This window comes from Plectrocnemia conspersa, unplaced genomic scaffold, assembly GCF_051122295.1.
Source record: "Plectrocnemia conspersa isolate PC_06_02 unplaced genomic scaffold, ASM5112229v1 ptg000010l, whole genome shotgun sequence".
NCBI classification, from domain to species: Eukaryota; Metazoa; Arthropoda; class Insecta; order Trichoptera; family Polycentropodidae; genus Plectrocnemia; species Plectrocnemia conspersa.
The window spans coordinates 15,867,250-15,885,473 of record NW_028277174.1 but is presented as its reverse complement, the minus strand read 5'-3'; the positions used below and the strand labels follow the sequence as shown (position 1 = coordinate 15,885,473).

The window sequence follows — 18,224 nt, the reverse complement described above, 5'->3', positions numbered from 1 at the left end:
TATTCCACTATTTATAATGTCAATAGAACGCATTTTTTATGGCTCTATGATTTCTCACTTGTGTAATACTAAAGTGAAGGATTCATCCGATATAAGACTCGCCATACTTACAGAGATTATTGACGTAGAAGTAATTCGATATCTTTTAGTTTTTTTTTCTTTATATACGTATATTTATATATTATATATTATATATATTCTTCGAATCTTTTCTTACATACCATATTCCGTGCTGCCAATACATCGTCAGCGCTCACGTTCATCCCATATATCTATAGTAGTGTAATCCAATCAAAGTCGAGTCCCTTTCATATGAGCGGCCGCTTCATATTTTTATATTGAATTACGTGTACAGTCGGGGCGTAATGAAAACCGGAATCAAAGACCGAAAGTCTTTTCTCCACTTATTGAACCGTCAGTTTTTATCTTGTCCCTCGGCTTTTTTCATCCTATCGTATCCTATAGTATACCCTAGCTTTCATGATATAATTTTTCGATATTTCCGCTTAACTTGTTCATAAATCATCGGTTAACGTTAAAATGACTTTGTGTTTTATATATTGTTATATATGTTTTACTATAGGTATACCATAGCAATCAAAACACTAGACAGCGAACTGCTTTCGATACAATTAAAATTGTTATTATATGAAGCTTTTAGGTCTAGAGATTTTTGGGACCTTTTTTAGTAATAAAATATTTTCAAAAGGTAATCAAGGAATAATTGTTTTATATGAAGTTTTCCAACCGATTACTTGAGATAATCTTGAAGTAAAATGGAGAGCACTCAGAAGGCCAAGTCTACGGTGAAACCCTGCTCCTACGAAACTTAGTCGATAGGAGGATCTGTAGAGGGCTGGTTGAGCTATAAAACATTGTTAATTTAAAGTAAACTATACAAAGTTACACAAAAATAACTCGGTAATTCAAGAGTCAAAGCTATAACAAATATACTATATATTAGTCCTATTTTTCTCCTTAATGTGATTCGGTTTTCTATTTTAAAAAGACTACAGAGTTTTACTAAACGAGTTATATTATCGCGCTTTAATTAACATTCTAAAATTATTTAATTTTCTTGCATACGACCACTAAAATTTGACTCTTTATGTAACGACACATTAAATATTATTGCGAGAATTACCAATTAAATATAATTGTAGTTTCTAAACAAAATTGTGTAAAAATGAATTATAACATTGCTAATTAAAAAAATAATTTAGGGCACATTACGCCTATTATTTTGTATTACTAAAAAAAATAATATATTTTTAGTTTCCATTACAACGAAGTTTTAACATGTATAATAGAGTACTAGAATCAAAAGGGTTTGAATTCAATTATTATTATGTGTTTTTATCTTTATCGTTTTCTGAAATGTACTAACCACAATTTCAATGCCGATTTCTAGTGAATTGCTCATTCCACAGAAAAAAATTAATGGAACGCATTTTTATTATAATACGTATTGTGCGTAGTACTTTTTTTGGGAGGGTTCAGAAAAAAATTCTCAGAAATTTCTGCAAGTACGGATCGTGTCTGTTTTTATATCATAACCTTTTATGAATTTATTAAAAAAATAGAATATTTCAATAAATATTTTATATTATATCATACGGTTCAATATTTACATATGTTTCGTTTTGTTGAAGTTACTGATTAATACGTAATATTTTTAAGTCTTTAAAAAGGAGTTATTTTTAGTTGTTAGGATATGTATTTTTTTTAAATAAAAACATTCAAAATTATGTCTTATAAAACGATTACATATTTTAAAAAATTGTAGTTGTAAAAATAAAAAAAAGTTAAAAAAAGCGCGGTTGTAACATAAAAAATCTACTCATCAACAAACCGACGTAGAAAGTATGTTTTTCAAAAGCTATTACACGTTGGTAAATACTTTTATTGCAAATAAAGTAATGTGCGAATTTTATTTACACCCATCAACTACTTTTGATGTAGTAGGAAGAGCGTGGATTACCAAATGAGTTTTTTTTCCCATTCGGAACGGCCAAGATATGATATATAAATACAATACTCTGCGTCAGGATACTGCTAGAGTTTCGCTCCATAATTAGTTTCGGCACACCCAGAGATTGCGCCCCAGAGCTTCTGCGACTTGATCCAAAAAACGAGAATACTTTAAGGTTTGACCCCGAAATAAAAGATTTTACCTAAAACTTACATTTGTAATTAATTAATGTTTTCCTAACATGTCATTAACTATTCTTTCAGTAAGACATTATGCATACGGCTCGACTTTGTTTTTTAAGATAGACCAGTGAGTACCAAACATTTTACGCATCTAGCAATCAACAATCTTTTTCAAAGTGCAATATTTCGGGTTTTGAGGCCGGAGGGATGTGACTGTAGCCAAAAAGACGCCGAAAAAGATGATGATGACAATTTATTCAGCTTAAGGTACAATTTATCATGTATGTTGAGGTATAGGGCTAGTGAAGTAGCTGGGATTGTCGTCGTAATGTCATGTTTTCATGATATTCTCTAGACGTCTTTCGTGTCAATCTGCATCTGCTACTCTATGGTTCTGCTTGTGTCTGTCAGAATCTTTTGAGCGTCTTACTCGATTTTTCCGAATGGCACATCTTTTATATTGATCGTTTGAGGCTGTACTGAAAAATCCCAGATAAGAATATTTACAAAGATATTGCATTGCTTGTTAAACACACCTCGAAAATGTGTCTACTGTCTAGATGGCCAGGGAGTTCAAAAAACAATAGTAATAGCCGCAAAGTCTAACGTTTTGTTCGGCACACGTCTTTTCGTACAAAGGGTTAATGCCGATGATAATGGGTTGGTAACGTCTTTGGATGAATTGTGCTATTTGGTGTCCGTAAAATATTTCATTTGCTGACGCTGGTCTTTTGTGGTACGTAAATTTCTCTTTCGTTATGTGATGTGTGACGCATTCATTTTTGTGAATGGGTTGACAATTTTGTATTGTGAGAGATTTTTCTCTTCGTTGTTTCAGTGGCTGTTAAGGTGACCTCTAAATTGTGACTAATATCGCATGTGATTGAGCTCTCCATAAATATATTATTCTTTCTAATTTAATAAAAGTAGTGTGAAGCACAAGATACAGTTACCCATCTGCGATATTTTAATTAAGCTTTTATCTCACTGATTTTATTATTTTATGTGGAGAATAAGGTTCATGAAATATCAGATTTTAAATTAATGGTCGTATTTTTACATTCTCTGTATATATATATATATGAAGTTTTGAATTCATCAAACTCGTTTTTGCTTATGTGAAAAAAATATCATAAATCTGAGCTCATTCAAGAGCGAAATCCACGCGCTTGGAACGATTCTCATTTCGCTCGGTCAAACCGTGCATAATTAATGAAAACTCGGTCACGACTCGTGAAATCGTTCTAATGCCTCTCCGTATTACAACATTAATAACGGCATGTAAAATTCACATTTCACTTACTTGTCACAATGGCCAGCAGCGACATCGTGCACAGCCACGCCCTCGTCAAATCCGAAGCTCTCATCCGCGAGGGCACCACCGCGGCGCAAAAGTGACGCACCGGCGATGATGACATGACCCCCGAATCGGCTCCCGGTGGCATTTTCTCGCTTCGCTCTCTACGCCATTAAAATCACATTAGCGGCGTGTTAATTCCAATCCGGCCCTTCTGTGTTTTTATTTATTTTTTGTTCACTGTCCGGCCACAGCCACCATTGTGTCCTTAATCATTTTTAATTGTATAATTAATGCAGTCGTCTCTGAGTGTTGTCGCTGGTTCGCGGTGACGTCACACTGTAATTTTAATTTAAATCACATTACCACTTGAGCACTCTTATTAAATTTATGTTAAAAAGCGGCATCTGCTCTGCTTCGAATAAGCGGCGGCTTTGCGCGGGCATAAATTGTTGTGTCGCTTTATCGCACAAATTTTCATGCATTATTCATGTGTAACTTATTTTTTACATTTTTTTATGAATAAAAGTTACAACTTCAACGCCAAATACATATGTGTGTAATAAGCAAATATGTTTGAGGTTTGAGAAAAATGCGCATCTACACGTGAGGATAACTAAATTTTTCTGCAATGACTAACATAATTTTATGACATTCATTAGTTCCATTGAAATTAGTTTTATAGTAAATTATACGGTCTAGAATATGGATTATAAAAGGTGAAAGGTAAAAAATGTAAAAAATGGAGGAGGGGATTTGTTGCAGCTTATTTTTATTTCTAATACATATGTCTGTGTATATAAAAATTTTGCTGCTATTTGACGACCTGGTTTATGATCAGCCACAAGACCTTCCGTGTCTTAAACGCTTATGTTTCAGTTACTACTCAAACAGACACTGAAACCATGACCATGTGTCATTCTTATAGCTAGAGGGTGAATGAGACGAGCTTCACGCTTTGCTCGAGATGAAGGCGAGCCACTTCATGGGCAAAAGGAAAATGTTAGTGGCCTCGAGGGGGTACCTTACGTAGGAAAAACGATTTTTAGGGCTTCCGGGCGCATTTCTTTCAAGAGTACCGCAAATTGGGTTAAAGTATAGAACCAATGCTTCGGATTGCGTTACATAATTTCTCTTTTATAGAGAACCTAAAGTTATGACCGACTGTAAGAACAGGACATTCGCTTGGTGACCACGACGGGGATAACGACGACACATAATAAACATTTAACTACAAAATTTCATTTGTAGTGACCAAAATGTGTTCTACTTTTATCCGTTATCATACGTCTGCTAAACTAATACATGCAGTGTGTAATTTAAAAGTAAAGTTCAAGAAATTCCTTTACAAACCATTCAAACCATTCAGGATTATTTTTTCACGTGAATGTGAAAATGACATGACTGAGAATTTTGTCTTATGCAAGTGAAGCAATATGACTTTTTTTATTTTTTTTTGCAAAGATATATTTTTTTAATTTTGCTAATATTTTAATAACACAAAGTTTTAACCAACCTGCATTTTTTTAAATCTCATTTCTTGTAATTCACCTTGGTTCCAAAACCCCTGGTCTACATCGAGGGAATCAGGGCTGGATTAACCTATACGTTAATTAAGCCTAAGCTTAGGGTATAAAGCGAAAGGGTGCACGACAAAGTCGCCGTAATAGTTGACATTTTATATTTTTCGGAAACTAAAGAGACTTGCTAAGTAATACAAGGTGCTGATTTATTTTTAAAAATATATTTTATTTATAGTTATTAAAGTATTAAATATTATGAGCTAAAATATTTGAAATCTATGCGACATTTTATTTATAAATAATAACAATTTATGACTGCATTTCAGATTTTGTAGAAGATTGACTAAATTTTTGATCCTGAAAAATTACCAAATAATTTGTTTTTAGGAAAGGTTCTATTGTTTAAATAATGCTTTTTGTATAAAAAATCAAAATTTAAGTTTAGGTGAATCGTAATATTTTAATACACTATTACGTTGCAGTTAACTATATAAAAAATAAAATTTATTGAGTAGCCTTTATTGTCAACGCCTTATATGTTTATATTATAAATTAAATAAGTAAATAACTATTTTATATTTTTATTTAACTATTTTTTAATCTAAGATATTTGCTGAAAATAAGTTAAAATTTATAACCAAATATTTTCAGAACAAAGTTAGTATGTTTTATTAAATTATACTGCAAAATGTTTATTAATAAATGGTATGGTAGTCTTAAGACAGTCACAGAAATATTTATTTTAAATAAGCGCAAATATTTTATAATCAATACAACCATATAATCTGAAAACAGTTAAGAGTGCAAGAGTGCGAACGCTCGACCTTGCTCAATCGGTATTGAGCAGGTTCGCAGATAGTATAGCAATATTATTATTTACTCATTATTTATATTATGTTACCAAATATAAATGCTCTTATTTTTTATTTACATTTAGTTTTAAATTTATATATACGTGCTTACACTTTCTTTAACTATAATATTTACCTTTATTGAAACTAGCAATAAAATCTAATTAATTACAGAAATAACTAAGCTTTCACCGCCGTATACGCTATTTTATATTTTAATGAAGTTTTCACTGTTTTTAGGGGCCAAAATAAAAATAATAGGCGTAATGATTTGTATATCAACACGCACTGCTACCAGTATATACCTCTCGTATACGACTTTTACTGCCCGATTTAAATAAAATTATGTGTTATATAAAATATAGGATATATCATGCGTTATTTAGCAGTCTGTATTTTTAATTTGCCACTTAATATTACAATAAATGCAATGTTTTTAAAGTAAAAATGATTATTCAAATAACTGTTACAAAAACCCACTCAAATTTATTTCTACCTCAACCCACCTCAATAATCTATTTATCCCATGCTTACAAAAATCTTTGAGCTTATGAAGGAAAATCCATAGATTTTTCTAATATTAAGTTATTTTTAAAGAGCGATATAATCGCTAGATCAAAATCCAGTGATCTTGGAGGATGTACAATTTCTAATTACAAGTCAATATTTTTTGTGGGATAAATGGTACATTTTCAAGGTGTAAAATAATACCCATTTTGTTCACAAAATGCCAGGTATAAATTATACAATTGTTCGCAATAAATATTGGCATTTATTGCTTTGTTAGATTTCAAAAGCTTATTATACACTACACCTTTAATATCCCATAACAAATTTTCTGGGGCAATTTTCGTTTGGGGTTGAAATGGGGCGCTGCTACGGGGGTTGATCAGTGCCGTTTTCGTGTAACATTATTATTCACAGCCCACATTTTATCATCTGTTTTAATACTATACAAAAATGGCTCATACGTACAAATGCACCCTACTCATTTAATTATTTTGTGAAAAAACTGAGCCTTGATATTATTCCCAGTGAATTCAATGTTTGGCTAGTTAATATTAAATTTTACTTAAATTTCTTTTGGGGTCATTCGGGGGTTTGCATTCACTACTTCTTTCACCATATACTAAACATATATTAGCTGTAGTTCTACTATTTTATTTTAAATTTATATACCTTTTTACATTGTAGATTAATTGTATTATATAATCAGCAACTAATTAATTTGTATTTGCTATTATTACACGAATACGAAACAAAACTGGCTCGTCGTTGGGTAGAAAGTGCCCCTTAAAAATAAAAAAAAATGCTTCCTAAACAAGATTCGACTTGAATTTCTTACAATAAAGAAGATCCACATAAACCCAATTTAATATGTACGCTAAACCATGTGTATTATCTATGAATTGCGAAACACTGTTTCCAAAATTAAAATTTAGTCAATCAAAATAAATACAATATTGAACGTTTTAATAAAATCTTACACGAAGCCTAATTTAGATATTAAAAAAAAATGTAGTAGAAAAGCATATATTAACATTTTTTCTACTTTAATGAAATCAAGGTTTAAAAACAAGATGACATTTAATTGCTTTGATGTGAGAAATATTCTTGTCGTTTTGGTGGATAAGATGCAGCGCTGCAAATTTATGATCGTCCAGTTTAACAAATTTTACACCTAGACTGTTATAGCATACAATGACAAAATATTATGTAACAAATCATCTACTTAATAATTTCATTATTTATAAAATCTATTGTATTTTTGTTAAGTCCTATATCAAGTTATACAATTAAAACTATATTATAATTAGGAAAGTAAAATAAAATGGCTCATATTTGACGTTTATTTGATCTACTTATTCATCCCTAATAAATAGCATATTGTAAAAGTATTGTTTTTTATTTTTATCAAAACATTAAATTATAAAATGGTATTGATATACATATCAAGTTAAAATCGTTGATATATTGATATTCTATATAGTATATATTGTATGTGTTTAATATGTATGTATACATTATTCGAAAATATTTTTTTTCTTTGGAGCCGTTAAGAATGCCTAAACCGAACGACTGCTTGAAATGCAAATGTAAAAACACTGAAGTTGAGTCAACACCGTCGACTTTATTGGCAAATTTAAATGCGAAACCTAAAACCAATAAATATTCCGTGAACCATTCCGTTAAAAATTTATTTTATTATAGACTTAAATTTTCTCTGTATATATTAAATATTAATATATAAAAAATACATCATTTTATCACCGTCAATCGACGCTAAAATATATATTTATTAAATTCCTTAAGTGGTTTGTTAATGCAAATAAAAATATCGACTCATTACAAATATTAAAATTAAACGTTTTTCGATTTTATGCGAGTGAATTTATCATTTGAAGTTAAAAATAAATTCTAAAATTGACTATTTAGATTTGAATAAATCCCAGAATGTGAAAACATTTATATGCTGTTTGAATAAGGCTACTTTCAATATATGTATATTGTGCATTATATACGAGAAAAGTTGTTTTTATTACATTTGCCTTTTTCAGCTCATATTCTTATTGAAATTCAGAAATCTATTTTTTTTCTCCTATTATTAATGTATTTACATTATCATGTATAAACTTCGACAACTATATTTTTGGTTAACGAGACTATTATATTATATATACAATTTAAGTAAAGACAAAAATGATGATTAGAAGCTTGTCAAAGTATTCGTCGTAAATTATTACGTAATAAACACAAACGACTCTTTTAATTGGGTTATTTTGTATACATACACGCTTGCAAAATTCCGCGCAATTAAATTTAACGTTATGGTAAATGTCGTGTGTATTTGTCTCATCATATTTGTTGAAGAAAAAAAAGTAAATAAAAAAATAATTTTATAGAAATATTTTGATTATTTATCTACGATTCTACTTGTTAAAAAAATAACAATAATTTATTAACACAACAATAAAGCATTATGTAATATTAAAAATAATGCAAAATTAGCAGCTGATCCTTAAAAGACTTCTCAACAGGGACAGGAAAATAAAAAGAAAAATACTTTTTTCGAGTTCACTGAATATCGTTGGTTGCCGCATTACATTAAGTAAACAGCATCGCGAAACCCTTTCAGGATTAGGATTATACAGCCTATTGATACAAATGTATGCTTTGAAAATTGTGCTGTATAAAAAACAGTGAGTTATCGAGCTGTTATCTGAAGGATATTACGAACTAGCAACTTGAAAGCAATATGTAAATTTGCCTATGTGGTATGAGTTTATAAAATATGCGCGCAGATATTTTTCTAAAGAAAACAATATAACGCTTTATTGTAAGGTAAAACTATTAAATTAAAATAATTATTAACAGTGTTAATGAAAACTAAACCAAAATATCAGTATTAGAAATATACCCTACGTATTATACATACATATGTATATAACTTTGTAATCAAAATTAACTATTTTCGTGGTGAGTTAATAAAAAAATAGTCAATCCTTATATAGACAGATGCTCAAGTATATAAATTTATCTATGTTAGTACATGTATTTTGTTTTTATTTTCTCTAGGTCGAACGATATATGAGCAACAAAGGTAAAAGGTTCCCTTTTGAACGTTACAGTGAACGCCCTGCACTTTACGTACATTATTGCCCCTGGAAAAAGTTTTTACCACTAAGAACAACTCAAAGAGAATAATCAAAGGTTTTACCTTACCAAAACTATTATGCCGAATTCAAGGGCGTATTGTGTTTTACTAGAAATTACACACATCTGCCGGAGTATTTTCAATTTTGACTAGATAATTAGATACATGTTGGTTATCTCGGTAATAAAGAGAGCAAGGAGCAAGCCATTCAAGCACAAAAGCATTCCAGGGTGCTTAACAAAATTTTGTATAATACTAATTAAATCAAATGTTAATGTTATATAATATAGGCTACCAAGCAAAACATAATTAATCGCATTAAGTATGAACACAGCCCACGCCGCTTATTTTCACCTTGGCAATCAAGATTTATATCTACGTTTATATACGTAAGTAGATATTAAAATTAGTGCGTTTAAGGTGAAGAATATACGTAAAAGCCGTAGATGTTCTTCACGTATATGGCGACAACATAGTTTAAATTGTATTAATTTGCTATTTAACTTAATGGGTTTCATATTTAAACAATGAATAAACAATTTACATTATAGAACGATGTTAGCTCAGTTATGGTGGAAGTACTTCTACTATATTTAATAATAAGACGAAGCGTAGGCGGTCCTTTAATTGTAGAATAGTTCAAGAGTTCAAATCTCAAATTAAAGAAAAATTAACTTCAACGTCAATTTCCATTAATCTCGACTATGAGTTGTTCATCAAATCTGAATCACTAAGAAAATTCCTACACGCGAATTCAGTTCCAAGCAAAATAAATTGCTCAATATAGTATCGTATAACATAAACTGCGGTCTAACTTAAAACGATCCTTTTGATATATAGCTTATTTTCGTACGTATAAAATTATTCGAAGGACGATTCGCTGAATATTTGAGTGCAAAATATATGTGCTTATATAAATGGAGTAATATAATATAATAAATCTTTATACTTTTATTGCCCTTCTGACCCAGATGATATGCTTGCTTTTATAAATGAGAGCTACACAAAAGTTCGATTTTTTACGTATTGAAATGATTAGACTATATTGTGCATACATATTAAGTGCATGCTTATTAAAAGAGAAAATTGTGCATTTGATAAAAAGGTGTTTGGTACATATTATTAAAATAAAATATTTTATGTATTGCATATATTAAATACAGTTTACTTATGAATCGCATATATTAAAAAAAATATTCTGAATTTACTAACAGTAAGTTTACATTAAAATATCATGTATATTGCAAAAGCTTGGTGTGATATATAACCCTGAAGGATATCTCCTTTTAATAAAAACATTTTTTGTTTTTAATTTAAACTATACATGGCATTACAAAAAATAGTTGCGTTGCAGAGCCATTAAAACGAAGCATATATATGTATATTTTTTTAAAAAGGTCTTCGTTTACAGACTTAAATACACATGTTTCATATACATATGTATATACATACATAGTCTGTGTTTTTTTTATCTAAATTATTAAAAGTATGGTCCTGTTCCTCTGGTTTAAAGTCAAAATGTAGAGAAGATGTTTTAAATTACTGAACAACAAATATGAATTTAATAAAATATACTTGAAAAATAAAACCAGATTGGTAAAAATCGTCAAAAATTATCATTTAGTCCTAATGATTTTTTTCCTTAAGGATCATACTCGAGTCGAGTGTTGTTTTTTTATGATTAATAAGTGATATATTTACAATCTTAAGTAAAATTAAAATATTGTTTTATGCTGATAAATTAAAACGACAAAGTAACTCTTAAACTAATTTTACTAGTTCAAGTACGTGGTGTGTACAAATTAAATAAATTTTAGTATATATTTTTTTGTAAAATTAATCATATATATTGACAAATAAATTCTTTAGTCCTTTTATTTTGTACTACAGTAATATCTACATCATTTAGTTTGTGAATTATTATTTACAAATTTACAAGTAGCTTAAAATATAATTTGCTTTTGAAGCTTAGTATTTTTTTTAATTTGTAATTTATTATTTCCCCAATAATTATGTTCCTTGTAATATTAATTATTTAACTTAATTTATAAAATAATATGTTTATGTAGGATAAATAAAAAAAATCCTCTTTTAAATTTCTTTCCACTATATATTAGCACGGGTTTTTTTAGAAGTTAATTAATTAATTTTTGGGCTTTTAAAAATCAGTTATAAAGTAAAAATATTAAGGAGATGTTTTAAATTACTGAGCTTCAAATATGCATTTAATGAAATATATTAAAAAAAAACTGTAATGCTGTTAATAACAATAATCTATATTAACAAATAATTTATTTTTATTATACTGTTATTTTTTACGATTAAATATTTTATAATATATTATAAATTAAATACGTTGTTTTTATAGAAATAATTGTACATAAACAAATTCACTAGATATTTTGTTTGTTTTGTTAACATACGATAATATAACAATGTAATGAAATAGGAAAATTATATAGGTTGATAATATTGTATTAGTATGAAGTATAAAGAGAATGTTATATATACATACCCTTTATGAAAAATACAATTCCAGGGAAAAGGTTAAGTTGCTTAATAAAATAATTATTTGAGATGTACCGTATTTATCATTTTCAAGACTTGAATTAAATAAATTCATGATGAAACGGTTTTGTAAATAAATTAAATATGAAAGGTCCAAAATAAACCAATGCGTTCTATTTGATATTTCAAAATTTTTTATAATAAAATGTTACATTTATTACCAATTATAAATTTCGATAAATTTTAATTTTATCAAATAATAAACATGTATTATAGGTTCATAAATTACTTTAAATATTTGATAGTATTTAAAAGATCGAAATTATGTGATTATTATAAAATTATAATTTCAATAGGTCATCATAGATTTGATTTTTTAGATTTTCCCAATCTCACGGATGAATATCGTGATGAATAATTAAAATTAAATCTAGCTATGTAATGATATATTTAGGTTGTGTTACAGTTTATCAGTAATGAAATGTATATATGTCACTAATTTACTTTTTGACAAATACTGATTTCAGTATTTGTCATGTTACAAGATTTAAAATAAATATATGTTTATGTTCCATGAAAAAATATTATTTAATATGCGATTTTTATTTTAGCTAGTTTCTCGAAATAAATGATTTTTTTTCTTTTACTAGAAAATATTACAGCGATACTTTTCCAGTTACTCTCTAGTTTGTTATACAATTTTAAATTAATTTAAATTTTACCTTGAAGTATATCTACCGTTTAATGGTGATTTTTATAGGAGCATAAAATATTTGTGTCATCAGCGAATAAGGCGGTTTAGTCGGGAAATCCTTCATGAATATAAGTATAGCAATAGTCCTAAGATTGAACATTGATATGTACGTACTTTTTGGTTTAAATTTAAAACGAGTTTTAAAAGTGAATTTGAGCTACTGGTTTATTTAATTTACCCAAAACGCGATCAAAATCTCTAGCAATGTCCAAGAACACTGAATAACTAATATAACATTAAATATGTTTTTAAAAATAATATATTAAGTTCGTATTAAAGCATCAAAGTGTTCCAAGAAAATGTTTAAGTATTTAATATATTAATATAAAGTGTGTTTAACTCTTTCCTATAATTAATGCATCGCTAAAAATTATCTCCGTGCGAGTTTTGGACATGTTCCAAAAATGTAGCGTATAAATCTCTCTATTAATTAATTTTATATGTTATACATACATATTATGTAATTTATTACTTTCGACCGAAGCTAAATTGAAACATTGTACCTGCCGAGCATACCAAACGTTAAACGGAAACCCGAAAAGGTTATATTATGATCATCACACGGTAGAGTACAGTGTACTACAGCAGTTAGGCGTGTTTCATCATTAAAATTAGTGCCGTGATCATGCAGGTACAAAGCGAGCTACAAAATCTAATAATGTAACTCAGCTGAGTCCAACCTTTGTGTGGAAAAAGGCCGCATTTAGATTTACGACAGAGCGGCCCAAATTTATGGCCGCAATTTCGTCCAATAAAACGACGAACGAATATAATGTAACTATTAAGTTATCTAGGAAAAATTGGCAATTCGATTGAATGCGGCGGTGATTTGTACAGGCTTTGTAATTGAAAGGGTAGTAAATTTAAATATTCAATCGACATTATTAAAAAGGGTAGTTTTTTAAAGTTTGTAACGTGCTTATAAATTGTTATAGTCGCGCGGGTTATGATTAAAGGATATTATGATTCTATTAAATACACATTATTCAAATTTATGCGTTGTGTTAATATGTTAAGCACAAAATTCTGCATGATATTATTATGGTAAGTTTATAAGCTTTATATGTTTAATACATCTTATTATTAAACTAGTTATTTATACATTATTTTTTTAAATATCAAATAAATATTCAATTTTTGTATAATATATAATAGGTAAGTATTTTTTAATATTTTGCATGACTGCTTTCAGTGATAATGGATTTTTTTAAGGCTTTGTTATATGATTAGTTGCGATGTGAGAATTTCATAGGATAAAAGTAGCTTAATTCAGTCATTTTCAAAAAAAATATATAACACTAACGATATTTTGTGTCAATCTTACTCCTACAACTTTTATACATAAAAATAATTGTTTAATATATGATATAATACATAAAAAGTTGAATATTTAAAAGATTTCTAAGAATTATTGCTGAATTTTAAGAGGAATGAAAGTATATATTTTTAAAACCTAATTTATTTTAGTTATATAAAAGTCCACCCTACTATTTTTTAGAATTGGTTCTGAGTAGGTTTATAAATTATTTACTCAAAATTATATTTGCCGTTTTAAACTCATTGGCAGCAATCAATACAAATTAATATTATTATATATTTAATGAAAATAAATAAATTAGGGCAAATTAAATATGGTAATACAATATTATATATTTATAATATTATTAAAATGAATATTAATTACATAGCTCGTTACCTTAAATATACCCAAGAATCCTGAAAGTACTTTTCAAAGCAACTCGAATAACAATTTGTTAAAGTTACATTAAACTTTTTATACTCGTTACAAATAGATTTATTTATCAACAAATAAGTATTTATTTATGCTTGAATGAATTAAATATATATAATATATAAATTAAACATTATTTTTTCTAATTAATTAATAAATTACGACAATATTTTCTCTTATATGCATACTGATGGAAGTAAATAGAAAAGAACGACAAACCACTACACCTAATAAATGAAATTAGACGAGTAATCTTTAATTTTTTTAATTTTCAACAAAGTAACACAACTCGTAAAGTAGTTTAGTATCTGTATATATTAAGAACGCTAGTATTTTTCTCCGTTAAAAGTCATTTGTTGGTCGCAACTGTATAATAACTTCAAAAACTACCTTCAAGTTTTTTTTCATACATTACAATTTTCTTTCAATGATGCGATACAATGAAAAATCATCTTGTATGTAAATATTTTTCTCATTTCTCAAACACATTTGCCCACTTGAATTTACAGCTATCTAATAATACATTAACAATAAATACATACACGAAGCAATAAACAAATCTCCAAGTTAGTTTCACACACTAAAATTGTTAAACTCGAATAAAATCATAAGGCTCCAGTCACACGCGCGTGCGTCGCGCACCTTTCGCACGTGCGGACGTAAATAATGGGGTGCGTATTTATGCGGCCCACATGCAACACGGTATACGGCACACCGTGTGTACCGATCCTGGTACCGCACTGGTACGTCGCACGTGGCCGAGCCGCGTTCGCAGACTGACTGAAGGTTGGCCAAGTGGCGCTAACCCTCGCACACGCTTAGCGCTGGCTGCTCGCACCGGCGGCCCACGTTCCCGCTCTAGTCCGCGGCCCATGCTTCGGCGCCCCTGACTCGTGCAGGCTGCGGTACCCCTGCCGCCTCCAAGTGCATCGGGGATCTTATCTGCGGTGACCTATTAACGAAGAATACAAATCTGCACGTTTAGTCGCCGGTGTCCAGTGTGATAGATAATGGGTTCGTGGGAGCTACTTATGTACTAGTTAATTAAATATCGATACATCTATATCTTGGATTGATCAGTAAGCTTAAGGACGATCTGGTGCTAAGATGACATTACATTGATTAAATTGTTTTAAGCTTTGATTTAGCATACTCATAAAGAGTCTTCTCAGCCTTCCAGTTAATTTGATTGTAAGCGTATTACACACACTAATTCAGATTTTTTAAAATACTATGGTACTGCTAGTATGATTTGTTTTAATACATACTGTTACCAACCTTTTGTATTTCATCAAAACGATGACAAAATCAAGTAATGCAGAATATATGGATTTTGAAAAAAATTTAGACCAGGTCTATCATTGGTTATTCTTAAAAAAATTGTCAAATTTCTATAGCTCTGATGATTTAACTCGGTTATTCTCGAGTTATTTGAGCGATCGTAAACAGTTTGTTACGTACGCCAATTCACTCATTCGGGAGTTTCTCAAGGATCCAACATGAACCCTCTTCTCTTTACGTTATTTATTAATGACATAAATACGGTAGTTACAAATTCAAGTTTTCATCTATATGTAGATAATTTAAAATTGTTTGAATGCATTAGATATGTTGCGGACTCCTTTTCTTTCCACAAAACAATTTAGACTTTTGTCAACCGTCTGCCATTAAATGTCATTTTCTCAAACCCGTTTATCATCAGATTATTCCTACGATTTCTGTGGGAACGTTTTGGATAGAAAAACTTCCACTAAATATCTCAGAATCACTTTTGCATTTCGGCAAGTACAGGTTTTCTCTACAAGTTAACTACGTCTGCCAAAATCTTCTAAGATTCTTCACTTTTTATAGAGGAACGCATTTCATTTTGATAACAAAATACTCCCTCCTAATCTAAAAAGTTCTTAAGATACATAAGATAAATAGAAGGATATTTATTTATTATCCATTATTATATCCCAGAGCTTTTATCTTAGGAGCGTTACGATACGATTCGCTGAGTTTTCCAAAAAAGTTGCATTGTATGTATCAAACCGGCAAAGGCTCTGTTGACAGTCAAACTATTCTTAAGAAAATCCAATTTTCCGAGCGCGTCCTCTTTCAATACCCATTTGAGCGAGGCCGTCCGCACTAGCCGACTCGTCTATAACTGTCACCATCCGGCACCTTAATACGCTGGCATTGTATATTGATGGTTCGGTTCGTATAATTTAGTTTTAGTATTATTATTATATATATTACACTTTGTATTAATTTTGTCCATCATTACGCATTAAAGTAATCGATAAGGTCACAATGATCTTAATTTTAATAAGTAAATATTAATATGTACTTGCTGACTTTATTTATGTATATTAAATATGTGTTAATGAGCAATTTTATTTCTTAAAAGTTTGAATCATTTTAAAGGCTTACAACTCCCTAAAATAATCTAATTAATAATTTAATACAATAAACTTAAAAATACACGTTCCTTTAAAAAGTTTCGATTATTTATCTAAAATATTAAAAGTATACTTTTAGAATATTCTCACTAAATGGTAACAATTACATCCATTTAATAGAAAAACATTCCGATCAATAATCATCTCACTAGCATATTGTATTCACTCAAAAAACAACATTATTACATTTAATTTTTTTTTCTGTTCTACACTATCATAATATATACATCAGTAATAGTATATGCATACCAGTAATAATAACTATAAATACAGTTTTTTGTAGTAAAATTAATAACCAGCGATTTAGTTTTCGCAGAATCAATTCAACAGTTTAACAGGCTAACGGAACAGAAAACCTTTAATTTTAATTGTGAAAAAGTATTGAATAATTGATTCTCGATATTGGAAAGCTGTAGCACAAAGGTCTTACATATAAATTATTTAAATACAAAGCCTTCAATTAAAATATCTATATAATACGATCTCGTCTGAAATAAATATTAAATAGTGAATTCCCGATAGCCTAAAATTCCAGCAGTATCCTCAAAACGTCCCTCTTCAGAATATACACAAATGGTATTCCTTTATAAACTAATCTACGCTAACGATAAACCGCTATAACTAGTAATAACAGTATTAAACAAAATGCAATTAAATTTTAAATAAATATTTTATTAAATAGACACAAGTTCCAACATTCCTTACATCTAAAAAAATATTTTTTTTTTAAATTAAGTACGTCAACGACTCTATGTTTATATTTACTAAACATCTTATGATATTCAGGTCTTAAAAACTTGCTGGCATTACAGCTTTTAACTTTATATTTAACAACAAAAAAGCGCGTTATTAGTCTTAAATAATATTTTAATACATAATTACTTTATTTGCTAAAACATGAATAAGCATCTTTAGTGTATTATTCTTTATAATTAATATTCAGATACCACTGCAATAATTTGATTAAACAATACTATAAAAATATTATGTCGAAAACCCATGATTACAATGAGAAAAAAATATGTATATGATATACAGACATAGAATATTTGTTATATACACTAGTTAAGTAAAAAAATCAGATATTTTCCTCAAATTTTATATATTCTTAAAATAATAATTAACGTATTTTTCCTTAGTTTAACTATTTATATTGTATTTTTTATTTATAATATATAATTTTTTTTGTGAACTAAAAATGTTTATAAATAAGGATTTAATTGTAAAAGATTTATTTCTCAGCATTATCTATTCTTATGATAAACGTTTTTTTTTATGAAAGTAAAAAAATATATGGTTTTTTCTA

At 28.7% G+C, this 18,224-nt stretch overlaps 1 protein-coding gene across 1 annotated transcript in view; it reads right to left on the bottom strand.

Annotated features, from left to right (window-relative positions):
• LOC148230735 (uncharacterized) overlaps positions 1 to 15,252 on the bottom strand; it is a 132,525-nt gene extending 117,273 nt beyond the window's left edge. Inside the window, exons 1-2 of the mRNA XM_088194884.1 lie at positions 15,017 to 15,252; positions 3,458 to 3,790 (exon numbers count right to left, since the gene is read on the bottom strand). Coding sequence (XP_088051010.1) covers positions 3,458 to 3,599 — 142 coding nt within the window. The 5' untranslated portion in view covers positions 3,600 to 3,790; positions 15,017 to 15,252. The remainder of the gene's footprint in view (positions 1 to 3,457; positions 3,791 to 15,016) is intronic.
• Between the last annotated feature and the right edge of the window lie 2,972 nt (positions 15,253 to 18,224).